This window comes from Delphinapterus leucas, chromosome 2 (genome assembly GCF_059928025.1).
Source record: "Delphinapterus leucas isolate spDelLeu-1000000601 "Yukka" chromosome 2, BTC_Dleu_Yukka2, whole genome shotgun sequence".
Classification (NCBI taxonomy): Eukaryota; Metazoa; Chordata; class Mammalia; order Artiodactyla; family Monodontidae; genus Delphinapterus; species Delphinapterus leucas.
The window spans coordinates 36,826,043-36,839,775 of record NC_143130.1 but is presented as its reverse complement, the minus strand read 5'-3'; the positions used below and the strand labels follow the sequence as shown (position 1 = coordinate 36,839,775).

The 13,733-nt window shown below is 49.5% G+C and overlaps 2 protein-coding genes across 2 annotated transcripts in view; both read right to left on the bottom strand.

Moving 5' to 3' along the window:
• CEMIP (cell migration inducing hyaluronidase 1) overlaps positions 1–13,733 on the bottom strand; it is a 161,862-nt gene that overhangs the window by 104,188 nt on the left and 43,941 nt on the right. The gene's annotated exons all lie outside the window — the stretch shown is intronic.
• Positions 9,871–13,733, bottom strand: part of LOC149749986 (uncharacterized) — a 47,506-nt gene continuing 43,643 nt past the window's right edge. Inside the window, exon 4 of the mRNA XM_089906703.1 lies at positions 9,871–12,415. Within this exon, the coding sequence (XP_089762829.1) occupies positions 12,281–12,415 (135 nt within the window). The 3' untranslated portion in view covers positions 9,871–12,280. The remainder of the gene's footprint in view (positions 12,416–13,733) is intronic.

Genomic DNA, 13,733 nt, shown 5'->3' with positions numbered 1-13,733 from the left:
GAAGAGAAGAAAACTGGAAGGCTACTTTATACATAATTTATTACCTTTCGGTCCACCATGGTTTTGTTTAGAGGAGATGAAAGTAAAAGATGAAATGGAAATACATCTACAAAACATGGGCAGATGGTATCCAACTTGTTTCTGTTCCAAGAGTGTGTTTATAAGTTGGGTGCTTAGAGCCTGGCACTGTATCTTCTGTTAGAAATTCAAATCAAGAAGAGTCGGGGCTTCCCTGGTGGCGCAGTGGTTGGGGGTCCGCCTGCCGATGCAGGGGATGCGGGTTCGTGCCCCGGTCCGGGGGGGCGGTCCCACGTGCCACGGGGCGGCTGGGCCCGTGAGCCATGGCCGCTGGGCCTGCGCGTCCGGAGCCTGTGCTCCGCGACGGGGGGAGGCCACGGCGGTGGGAGGCCCGCGTACCACAAAAAAAAAAAAAAAAGAAGAGTCGGAGATCAATGACAGCTATAGATTAGCTCTTAATATATGTGCCAGGTACCGTGCTAGGCACTTTCCATAACCTTTGTATTTAATCTCCTCCAGGGAGAAATTACTATCCCCATTTTACAGATGATGGAAGAGAGTTGCAGGAAGGTTGGATAACAGTCTCAAAGTCACAGAACTAGTTGGAGAAAGAGTTGTGAGTTGAATCCAGATCTGTCTGATCCTAAATTTTGTGCTGTCTTCCCCTATGCTAAACTGTCATTAATTCCCACCAATACTGCCAACTGCTCTGATTGGCTGGCCACCAGCCTCCCAGCTTCATCACGGGCCAGACCTCCTAGTGGGAGGGCTCTGGTGGCCACAAGGACTTATGGGGGAGGGGGAAGCTGTGGACAGAGAGGGGAGCAGAGTGGGAGAAAGACCCTCCTCGTGGGCAAACTTTATCAGCTAAGCCAGCAGAATGACGTCAGGCCAAGTGCAACTGGAAATGCCTGAGAGAGAAACAAGGTCCAAGTTCTGGAAATCATACCCCTCTCCTCCTGCCCTTATATTTGCACCAAGACGGCAGGTGAGAACCAAGAAGAATTGGAGCAGTTCCTTGCCCTTTTTGGGGAGTGGGGGCAGGATTATGCCTTGCTTGCCTGTGGACTTTGGGTCCCCTCTTCAAACCTTCTCGCCATCCCACCTCCATCCCATCACCTGTATGGGGACCATTTGCTTAGGCAGTCCTTGGATTCTAAAGGCCAAGAGCAGAGGTCACTAATTGGCAGCCGAGGGACCAAGTCTGGCTCAGCCTGCATAGCATCTTTAAGAATTTCAAAAATTGAGAAATTTCACATGAATTTCTAGATTTTCAGCTTTCCTGGAAGATCTGAAGATCTGGCAACTCGGGTCCAAATTCCCACATGGCAACCATCAGCTGGCACTGAACTGCTGCTGCCCCTTCACGTCGGGCACAGTCTCCCCCCGCTTCTTGTAAGAGAAGGGAGGGGCCCTCAAGCCACCCTTGGCCACGACTCCATGCTCTGGGCTAGCAGCTTGAATGATTCCAAAATCTGCGTCTTCCTCCACTTGTGGCTGGTGAGGACAGAGAGTGGCTTTGTCAGCTAATGGAGTTGAGGCACGGTGGCCACGCGGTGGGGAGCCAGGCCGCCTCCAAGCCTGCCTGTTTCTTGACCACTGGACTCAGTCCACTCCAGGAAGCCTGCTGCAATTTCTAATGTAACCTAAAACACCTCTGGCTTCCTGGCCTGCACCCCCTGGAGCTCCCTCTCAGGCAGCCAGACCCCCATGTCCCCAGCTGCTCTGTCCAGGGCACCTGGGCAAATATTCAGGGGCTGCAGGGCCCAGGGCCCCCATGCCTCAGGCTGGTGCCGCCAGCAATCCCGGCTGTATGGCCCGTGCAGCTCCCCAGGGCTCAGGCCTGTCTGCTGCCTCAGGGACTGATGTCAGAGCCAGGCCTGCTGATGGGGGAGCCTGTTTCAGAGCCACCAGGTAGGTATTCCATTTCCACTTCAAGGAGCTTCCAGAAAACCCAAACAAATATTTGGAAATGGCTGTCTTTCCACAGTCTCAGAGGCAGCACAAAGGCACGGCGCACAGACAACGTGCCTGGAGGGATCTGGTCCCGGAGGAGGGTCGGGATAGGTCTGGCTGGTCCCAGAGGCTCTGCCTGGCATCCCCTCCGCTTCAAGGGCCCTGGGAAACACCAGCCTTCTGGGGGCCAGCCTCTCACCCCCTCTGAAGTCTCTCTGAGCTCTGAACCCCGCCTTCCTACTTTCCACCTTCTACCAGAACTGAGTGTTTACGATTTTCTCTTCCCTGCTGGCCTGGGAAACCCTTGGGAGGAGGAAATTCCAAAAGACTCAGCTTCAAATCCAGACCCCACCCTTACCAGCTACGTAACCTGGGACCCATCACCGCCCCTCTTTTTACAGTTTACATCCTTGTCCCCCTTTGCTCAGCCCCAGGCTGGTGATCTGGAGCAGCCTGAGCACCCCACGGGCAAGCTCTGATTTCTCCATCCCACGTAGACGCTGCAGAAGCCGTGAAGGCCAGCGTTCCTCCCCCGGCCGCCCTCCCGGCCCCGCACAGGCTGCAGCAGCCTGACTCCTTGCGGAACAGCCCTCTGCTGCCCAGGGAGGCCGGCTGGTCTGGCCGGCTCTGCAGCCTAAGAAGGTGCTGGCCCCCTGCAGGCCCAGCTTGGGGCAAAGATGTGGGATGGGAAGCAGTGCAGAGAGCCGCTGGTGATTTTGCACTTGACTTTTTCAGACGCTCATATCCTCCAGCTCCATACTTATCTCACCCTCAGTTAGGGACAAGCTTCCCTTCTTTCCTTCTTTGTCTCTTTAACTCACTCTTTCTTTATCAGTTTTTTTTTTTTTTTTTTTAAATTTTTTGGCCGTGCTGCGCAGCATGTGGGATCTTAGCTCCCCGACCAGGGATGGAACCCGCGCCCCCTGCAGTGGAAGTGCAGAGTCTTAACCACTGGACCGCTGGGGAAGTCCCTTTAACTCATTCTTAAGTCTGGCCTCCAGAGAACACACACGCACGCGCGCGCGCGCGCGCGCGCACACACACACACAGAGGAGCCTTGGCTCCTGACGGGGCCTCCTTTGAACAGAGCGTTCCTGTGCTGTGGAATGCGGTTCCTGCTGACTGAGGAGAAATGGCATCTGGGCCCCTGGGCAGGACGCCTCTTACCTGAGTGGGTGTGAGTGGGTGTGGCTGCCCCCACCGCCCATCAACTGCTCCCCTCCGCCTCCTCCCACTTGGACAGCCTCCACTGCAGCCTCCACTCCCTCCCCGCTCCGAGGGCTCAGCTGCAAACCAAGATGTCTCAGCTCCTGAGTGCCAGGCACTCTTAACCGGAGCCCCAATACCTGGCCACCAAAGATGCACACACCACTTCTGATGCCCCGAGAGAGCAGGGAGAAGCAGGGAGCACGCGTGCTGGAGCCAGGCAGGCCCAGAATCCAACCTTCGCTCTGGCCTTTACTTACTGAGTCACTTAAAGCAAGTTGCCCAACCTTTCTGAACCTCAGGGTATTCCTCTGTAAAATGGGAATTCCTGCCCCATGTCCAAAGAAAGGAGGTGGGAGTCCTCTGTGAATTTTAAAGAGCTGTGGAAAAACAGGTTCCCATCGAATAGGACATTGGTATGCATCCTAGGGATACCAGGATAAGCTACGTGGGGATTCTGCCCTAAAGGACCTCCTGACTAGTGAGGTAGGTGAGAACCATGGAGAAATGCAGAAGAAAGAAAGAAGGCTACTTAGAGGGTCCAGGGCATGTGCCCAGGAAGTCAGTCCAACCAAATGCATCTGGGCATGAGGGGAGGTGGCACTGGCCTGGTCTTGAACCTGAGGAGGGTGTGGACAAGCAGAGAGTCCGGGGCAGAGCAGGGAAGAGCAGAGTAGAAACCTGAGGGTGCTGCAGCACAGAGGACGCCCTGGAAACAGTGGGAGGCGACAGAAGGGAAAACTCACTTGTAGAGTTTGGTGCGAGAAAGAGTCTTCTCACCTAGACACAGAGAAGTTGGCATGCCCGGATGCAGGGCACAGCGAAGGGCCACGAAGACCACAGTCTGCACAAGGTGCAAGGTGAAACCTCCAGGTGGGGTGGGTTCCCATGAGCAACTCTCTGTGTCTATACCATGAGCTCAGCTGGGGCAACCTTGCTCCCGCCGGCTGGCATCTTAAATGAAATGAAATGAGCACTAATGATGTCCCCGAGATAAATGCAAGAATGCTCAGTTTAGATGCTCTGGAATATCGAGGCACTTCCTCCTGATGGAAGGCAGGTGGGAAAGAAGGAAAACATTATCAGGTAGTATCTGGCACAAGATTTCCAGCCAACCAGGGGCAACCTCTTGGAGACAATATGGCGGGGGGTGGGGTGGGTGGGTAGGACTGTGAACTCTGCCGTTCCATCTGAGTTTTGACTGCATGACCTTGGGCAACCCTTAGTTTTCTAGGCTCCAGCGACCTCTCCGGGAAGCTGTGAGGATAGACAGAGACGGTACCTGGGATGCGCCCTGTACCGGGCTGGTATAGAGAAGTGCTTTCAAGTCTTGGTATAGAGGATTTTTTCAAGTCTTGCCGTTTTGAATGCCTCTTCCCCAGGAACCTGGGAAACCCTCTGCTTCCCTGTTTCTAGACGATACCACTGGTTATCTATACCCCTCTCATGTCTCTCGGTCCATTCCATTTGCACATCTATCTATCATTCTGTCGAGCATGGAATCTGGTACGGCAACATTCTCTCACAACCGGCAGCATCTTGAAGTATCTGGTGAAAGTTCTGCTGTTTCTATGAACAGCCACAGATTCCCTGAGGACCCAGGCTGTCAGGAGGGCCTGGCACTGCTCTGAGGTCTTAGCATCTACACCTGCGCCTCAGGCTGCGGGACCCAGCTAGGGCCAGACACATCCCTTAGACCAGGGGTCCCCAAGCCCTGGGCCACAGACCAGTATCAGTCTGTGGCCTGTTAGGAACTGGGCCGCACAGCAGGAGGTGAGTGGCGGGGGAGCGAGGGAAGCTTCATCTGTATTTACAGCCGCTCCCATTACTGCCTGAGCTCTGCCTCCTGTCAGCATTATGGTGCGTTGTATAATTACTTCATTATATATTACAATGTAATAATAATAGAAATAGTGCCAATAAATGTAATGCGCTTGAATCATCCCAAAACCATCCCCCAACGCCCCGTCTGTGGGAAAACTGTCTTCCATGAAACCGGTCCCTGGTGCCATAAAGGTTGGGGACCACTGCCCTAGGCCACGTTCAGCTGAGGATCGCAGATAGAAAGAGACCGCTGGGCTGGGTCTGTCCCCAAAGAAGGGGAGGGTGATTCCTAGGCCAGCTCTGCAGGATGGGAGCTGGGGGTTGGGAGAAATTGGAAATAACCTTTCTAGAATAGGGCTCAGCGCAGCCAGGGGCTCAGAAATCCTCCTAGGACTTCTCTGCATAGTCCTTCCAGTACTACCTTATTGTTCTGACTTGTTATAAAAAGATTATCTGAAACTTCCTACTGCTACGGTTCTTGTAACGGCCTTTTGCTAAAAACCCTGTTGGTTGGGAAATGAACATCTGGGCATGGAATTTGACACCAGACCAAATTTTTCTTCATGATACAGGAGAGGGGCCTTTGGATTTGATGGGGGAGGTGGGAAGGGGATTGGCTGGCAGAATATCCAGGAGGAAAGAGAAAAAGGCTTAAAAGGGTGGGATAATGAGGAAGCAGGAACTATGGAACCCAGACATGTTGGAGAACGGTTTTCAAGCTGTTTTTTATGAAGTATGTGTCATAAAACCCTCCTTCCCCACGAAAACTTCAGTAAAATTTCCACCACGCTCACTAACGCTTTTATTGTAATTGAATGAAAAAGTTAATTTAGATGGCCAAGAAGCACATGAAAAGATGTTCAACATCGTTAATTATTAGAGAAATGCAAATCAAAACTACAATGACGTTATCACCTCATACCGGTCAGAAAGGCCATCATCAAGAAAATCTATAAACAACAAATGCTGGAGAGGATGTGGAGAAGAGGGAACCCTCCTGCACTGTTGGTGGGAATGTAAATTGGTGCAGCCACTATGGAGAACAGTGTGGAGGTTCCTTAAAAATCTAAAAATAGAGCTACCATATAATCCTGCAATCCCACTCCTGGGCATATATCCAGAGAAAAACATGGTTCGAAAGGATACACACACCCCAATGTTCACTGCAGCACTGTTTACAATACCCAAGACTCGGAAGCAACCTAAATGCCCACCGACAGATGAATGGATAAAGAAGATGTGGTACATATATACAGTGGAATATTACTCAGCCATAAAAAAGAATGAAATCATGCCATTTGTAGCAACCTGGATGGACCTGGAGATTACCATACTAAGTGAAGTAAGTCAGACAGAGAAAGACAAATATTATATGATGTCGCTTATATGTGGAATCTAAAAAAAAAATGATACAAATGAACTTTTGTACAAAACAGAAACAGACTCACCGGCTTAGGGAATGAATTTACGGTTACCAGCGGGGAAGGGCGGGGCCGGGGGAGGGACAGTCGGGGAGTTTGGGATTGACATGTACACACTGCTATATTTAAAATGGACAACACACAAGGACCTACTGTATAGCACAGGGAACTCTGCTCAGTATTCTTTAATAACCTAAATGGGAGGAGAATTTGAGAAAGAAGAGATGCACGTGTATGCGTAACTGAATCACTCTGCTGTACACCCGAAACTATCACGACATTGTTAATCAACTATATTCCGATATAAAATAAAAACTTTTTTAAAAAACAGGTAATTTGCAGAGACAGGTAGATGTCAGAATAACATTTTATTTCACCACTGCCTTCATTTCCCACAGAGAAAGTCCTTCTTCTGCTCTTCCGCACCCTGCCTTCAGCTCATGACTAACACCTGCCCCGAAAAGATGCTTTTTCCATTTAAAAGAGAGTAGCAGAACTCAAGGTCAAACAAAGCTCTGCATCTTTCACTCTCCAGCTCAGGAAACGAAAGACCACACCAGCATTGTGAAGCCAGGAAAATACACAAGCAGTGGAGAAGGTGGAGAAATTTTCCAAGCTCTCTTTGGTTTAAAAAGAAAAATAGAGAAAAGTTCAATGTGAAAAATCACTTTTCTCTCTCCTCTCTAAATATAGTAAGTAAGTATGAGCCTCTTTTTATGAGCAGACCAAGTTACACATTGATCTATTTTGATGTTTCCCAACCAACAAAGGGACTTCACATTTTAAAAGGACACTTAAAAATAAACACGTAGGGCTTCCCTGGTGGCACAGTGGTTGGGAGTCCGCCTGCCGATGCAGGGGACGCGGGTTTGTGCCCCGGTCCGGGAGGATCCCACATGCCGTGGAGCGGCTGGGCCCGTGAGCCATGGCCACTGAGCCTGCGCGTCCGGAGCCTGTGCTCCGCGGCAGGAGAGGCCACGGCAGTGAGAGGCCCGCGTACCACACACACAAAAAAAGAAACATGTAGATATTTCCATTTTCACCTAGATATTTATTATGTTTTTTCGAAAAAAAAAAAAAAACTCCATGGTTCCAGTTGGGGCAAGGCTCTGATCTGTCTAGACTAGCCATGATCAAGGGGTGAGGCAGAGAGGAAGAGAGAAGAGAGACAGCGAAGGGTGTAGCACCACGCCCAAGGTCCCTTGGGATGGGGGAATGCCAGAGAAATCCAGGGTGTCCACAGACCCTGGAAAGACAAGGGAACATGCACAATGTCTTCATCGATATCTCCCATCTATAAAGCAATAAAATAATATGATCTGTTCCCAGAATTTGTGGACACCCTGTAGATTCAGACCCCCAAAGACAGCCTGGTAGATTCCACATGCTTGAGACAAATTGGGCCTTTCTGTGGGCCAGACAAGCATAGACTGGCTGCCCCTGGAAGGTGAGGCTGGCCATGCAGGGCTCTGGCCTTCACCCGGACCCAGGACGTTACAAATGTCACAGTTGAGCCAATACTGATTGAGCTCCCACCCTGTCTGCGCTTGGGCTAGGTGCCAATGACACTAGGCATTTCTCTGCCTAGAAACGCCTACTCATTCTTCAAGACTCAGCACTGGTGCCACGTTCTGCTCAAAGCCTTCCCTGACACCGCCCACCACAGCCCTAACACTAGGTCCAGTGTTAAATTCTCCTCCTCGGTGCCCGCCTGTATCGCCAGGCGTACCACAAGTACTAGGGTTGTCTCTGTGTGTTTGCTAGCTCTTTGAGGGTGGGGTCAATGGTTCAGTCTTCTCTATAACACAGGAGCCCAGCACAGGGGCTGGCATTTAGAAGAAACTCAGGATACGATTAGTGAATGAATGAATGAATGAGTGAATGAACGTGTGAATGTTTGCCAACATAGTCCCATCTGACACTCGAAGGAGGAGACAGACTAGAACGTCACCAACCCCTACATACAGTGACAAACGCAAGGACGGATGGTGTGACAAGAACCCTATGGGACACGGAAGAAGGAGCAATTCATTCTGTTTAGGGATGGGGCTGCTCAGAACTCTTGACCTCGGCCTTGAAATACAAGCAGGATTTTATCAGGGGGCCACCTTGAAAAAAGACATTCCAGGCAGAGGGAACAGCTTGAGCAAAGGCATGGTGAATTGAGGGAATTTAGAGTAGCTTCACAAGACCGGAAAAAAAAAAAATTAATACATAGGTGGGATAAGGAAAGGCAGGCAGAAGGGTGGAGCTGGATTGCCAAACCCACTGAATGCCAGGCTCTCTCTCTCTGCAGTGAGGATTCAGAATATTTTTTGGTCCAAAAAACATAAACTTTGAAAACACAAATAGATCCCTCTTTTGAAAAATAACAACGCTTCATTACTATAAGAAGCACCCTTCCAACCACCCACCCCCCCAAGCATTATTTTAAACCAATGCTTTAGAAACCTCAAGGAGTGTCTGATATGGTACATTTCAGGCAACTTAGATCAAAGAGTGAATTACTCACGACTATGACTATCTAAGTCACACCCACTGAAATGTTGCTAAATGCGGAAAAGGGCAAAGTTTTTGAACATGATTTTGCGAAACAGGCAGGCCGACTTGGAAGACTGCTTCTCGCTCCGGTGTACGCCCAGCATCCAGGGCTGCTTCTGCAAACACATTCCTGGCGCTTTGGGCCAGAGCGCGTGATGCTTAACAGGACTCATCTGAATGACAATCAATGGGAAATGTTCGCAACAGGTTCTCTCTACCTGTGTCACCCTCGCGGTCACTCCGTTTCTAAAACCACCTTTCCTCCGGAGCTCCGTTTGTATACAGAGCGGAGTGGGGAAGGCCAGGGAGGAGGAAATTTGGCACTGCGGCCCTTGGAAGAGTCCTGTGGCCAGCAGCTGTGCCCAGAGGCCCTCTGAGAGGAGGGACAAGCAAGCTGTAACTGGTGGTCAACCTGGGGACACCTGACCCTCACCACCAAGCTTTCCCAGCATGAAACCCTCTTGACATCCAGAACTGCAGGTCTCTGTAAAGCGATCAAGAACCAGGGAGATCAGGGAGCCCAGAAAGTCCCGCCTGGGCTTTGGAGCCATCAGTGCATGGAGTGTTCAGAGCTGCGTACGTTCTTTACCTCTACATGGGACCCCCGTTCAGGGAGGTCGGTCTTTTCCTACCCATTACCTGCTGCTTGGTTCCCAAAGTGGCGTGATTAGCCCAGGCCACAGCTGCCTCCTCTCATAGATCCTGAGTCAACACCCCCACACACATCCTTCCCCCCGACTTACCTCTCACCCACGCTCCAGTACCCCCAGAAGACTAGAGGTATTGATTGTTTTGGAAATGCTGTGATCAGTTGAATCCGCCATTTCATTCATTGGTTGGCAACCTTGGATATTTCCAGAAAGGCATCCCCGTAAGCTTTCTGTCCTCTCCCACCCACTCCCCACCGCCGCCCCCCCCCCCCCACAGCTGCTTCATGCTTTTTCTGAGCCTCTCCCCATGGTGCCTTGTGGAGCTCCACCTTGTAATTCACAACCTTACCTAAACCTCAGCACCTTCACAAAACGTTCCTTCCACCTCCTGCCTGGACCAAGCATGTAAAGTTCTTTCCCAAGCACACAGATCAGCAAAGGCCTCCAATTTCTCACACCTCCCAATTCCTCTGGGTTGGAAGAGGAGGTCACTGCCCTCTAGACCTAGTGATTCTCAAACCTAATGGTACATAATCCCCCCTGTATTGTAACTGCCTCTCGATTTACTTCCCTCTGGACATGAACTCCATGAGGGCCCAGTTCTGGGCCTCGCACATGGTTAGTATACACACACAAAAATGCATAAACACTCATAAATGTTGAATGACTTAATAAACACAAGGCAGACATCATTGCCCCCATTCTACAGATGAGGAAAGCGAGCCTCAGAGAAGATAACAGACAAGCCTAGTCACACAGTAGTAGGGGGCAAAACCATGGCTTGAACTCAGTCATCAGTATCCACCCCACCTTGCTACCTAGTAACATGACTCAGCCTACAGGGTCTTTTTTTTTTTAGGATCTTTTTTGGTGTGGACCATTTTTAAAGTCTTTATTGAATTTGTTACAATATTGCTTCTGTTTTTATGTTTTGGTTTTTTGGCCACGAGGCATGTGGGACCTTAGCTCCCCTGACCAGGGATCGAACCCGCACCCCCTACACTGGAAGGCTAAGTCTTAACCACTGGACCGCCAGGGAAGTCCCAGCCTATAGGGTCTTGATTACATAATGAAGCTAAAAATAATTAAGATAATTTTGTTCCCAGTTAACACAGCCTTCCAAAGAGTTCACAGATGGCAGAAAGAAACGGTAAGGAATCTCAAAGAAACCAAAGACATCCATCCATAGGGCAACTCCATGGGGCCCCTTCCCTATCCACACTGCCCTTTAGGCAGGAGGGAGGGGACAGTGGTTGGTCCTGGTAGGTTCCAGGGCCCCCAAGACTGGCCTCAGCCATGAACAGAATGGGGACGTCAGAAAAATCACGGTTCTAGAACCAGAAAGACACTTGAGGGAGGTCCCCAAGTAAGAGGAGGGACTTCCTCCCTACAATGTTGCTCCAACACCGTGACACTAACAAGACATAAAAACTGTTAAGTACAGGTGTCATGATCATAGTTAGTTACGGGCTGACGCTTCACGCTGATTGCAGTAATTACTGCAGGAAACTGAACTGGGATTTGTTGCCAACAGATGAATATGAAAGAACGAAATTACCAAATCTGGAGCAAATGACAAACAGAAATGTTGAACAAAGAAAGTTTATGGGTGGATGTGAAAGTGACCAGCCATCAGCCCAAACCGGGAAACCTGGCCCACGTGGGACTGTAAGACAAATAGGCTTCTGTGCAGAGCTGTCCCAGATCCCCTCAGAACACTAAAACCAGGTCAGGAGTGGCCAGGACTCTGGAGCCTGGCTACCCACTGGAAGAATGCACACACACAGGCACACACATACACACATCCCTTCTGCTGTGCTGTGTCAGGATGCATTCATTCACAAGAGGCTCTTCATAAAAGATAACAGCCTGGAGATGTGTGAGAGGGGATTCACGCACAGTAGGATTTGAGGAAATTTCATAAAGGAAATGCTGGCCTGCCGGCCTTCCCACACTCCCTCCAAAAACCTAATACTCCTTGAGGTGTTTGGTCAACCTGCAGAAACCCTTGCATCTGCAGTGCAGTGCCCCAGAGCGGGTCTTCCACGTGGGTCTACCTGGGGAAACGAGAGGAGCATTTCATGTGGACACAACCATGGTTTTCAAACTTTATTTGTGAGTGTGAGGGGCAACGCCCAACTCGCACAAGCTCGTCACAAAATCCCAGTACTTACAGGTAAGAACAGAGGTGTCCCGGTTGAAATGGGATGGCAGCCAGCTGGCCACTCCTCTCCTCAAAACACCTGAGACATGTGTGTCACTCCTAGGGTTCCATGGAACAGCTGATCTAAAATGGGTCCCACCTGGCAGGGTGGTCTAGAAGAATGAAAAACATTGGTGGCTTCTGAAAGAAGCATCTCAGTGGGGCAGTGAAGGTGAAAGTGGGACAGCAGGAGGTCACGAGGTACTGGATGATGTGGGATGGACAGCGACAGATGCAGGCCTCTCATTCCCAAATGTATCGGCGTAAAAAGGGCAGCAGCTGGAGAAGGATGAGGAATCCCACGAGGGTGTTCAGATGTCAGGAGCCCACCTGATGAGAGGAGGTGGAGGGAGGGGCCCAGGTGGGAAGGACAAGTCCTTCTGAGACCGGAGGGAAGGACAGGGATATGGGCCATGACAGGGATTTCAAGGTGGACGTTTGAGGGCACTTGGGAAGATGGGTCAGGCATCCATCGGGGCAGGCAGGGCACTGGGAGAGCAGAGAAGAAGCCACGGGCTGTGCTTGAGAATCCCTCTGGGGGCATAAAGTGTGGGTTCCTCACAGCCATTCTCCACTTTAATTTCATAAACCACTTCCTGTGGATGGAGAAGGGCAGGCTGGGTCATTGCCCTCCATTAAAACAAGAAGCAAGAACCAGACTGTAATTCCAGATGCTAGATTCCTACCCAATTCCCGGCTCACACAGGTTCACCTGGCACTGAAACATGGGTGCCATTTTTGAGTCTACCAAAGACCACTCCCACGGAGACCCACTCATTGGTGTCACCTACTCCAAAGGCTTATTTGTAATTATGGAACCTGCAACCCAGGCTGGGGAAAGTGAGAGGAAGAAAACCATCACCTGTCATCTCAAAGTTTCTGTTACTTTTTTTAGCAGATCCAATTCTGCTACACCCTGCTTTGAGGAAACCCTGTGTGTGAAATTTGTCAATAAGCTAAGGAGAATATATGTACATTTTCAGGAAAATGTTTGCCTATACAAAAAGGGGAGTCACATTACCAGTGATTAGCACAGGTTTGCTTTAAAGAGTAAGGTCCAGTGTTCAAGATATGTCTTTCAAATCAAGCTCAGTGACTGAATCATTCAAATTGTTTACTTATTACTTAAGCCTTATTTACTTTGGACAGTTTGATACTTGGGCCAGAACATTTATTTCTAGATTCTGGTACTCGGTGTTCTGAAGAAGTCTTGGGGCAAACCAACGTGCTTTTTTCTTTGCACGAAATCCTTTTTTAAGAACCTTCAGTAATGCCTTTCTCCTTTATGCCTCACATTCAAACATCTCAACAGGTCCCAGCTATTTGGGATTCTCACAGAGATGGTGTAGACCTCTGTTCAAACCTTTTGAAGACAGGGAAGAAGAGATGGGGACCATTTAGATTTATTGTAGAAACGCCCAACAGTCAACTGACAGTAAATGAACTTTGCCAGCTTAGAGATTTAGAGATTCAGCTGTGTGGAGGGGATGGAGGGAGACCTCCACTATATCTTACTAAAATCCCTCCAAGTCTCAGGTATGTGTACGCAGCCTCCCTAATTCTCAGTGGGCAAAGTGATGTTTCCCATTATAATTTGTTTGGTTGTTTCAGTGGGGTTTGCCTAGGGAGAGTTTTTTTTTTTTTTAACTTTTAATTTTATATTGGAGTATAGTTGATCAACAATGTCACATTAATATCAGTTGTACAACAAAGTGATTCAATTATACATATACATGTATCTATTCTTTTTCAAATTCTTTTCCCAATTAGGTTGTTACATAATATTGAGCAGAGTTCCCTGTGCTACACAGTAGGTCCTTGTTGGTTATCTATTTTAAATACAGCAGTGAGTACATGTCAATCCCAAACTCTAAGGAGAGTTTTTTAAAGTTCTTCTCAGATCACTGTCTTCAG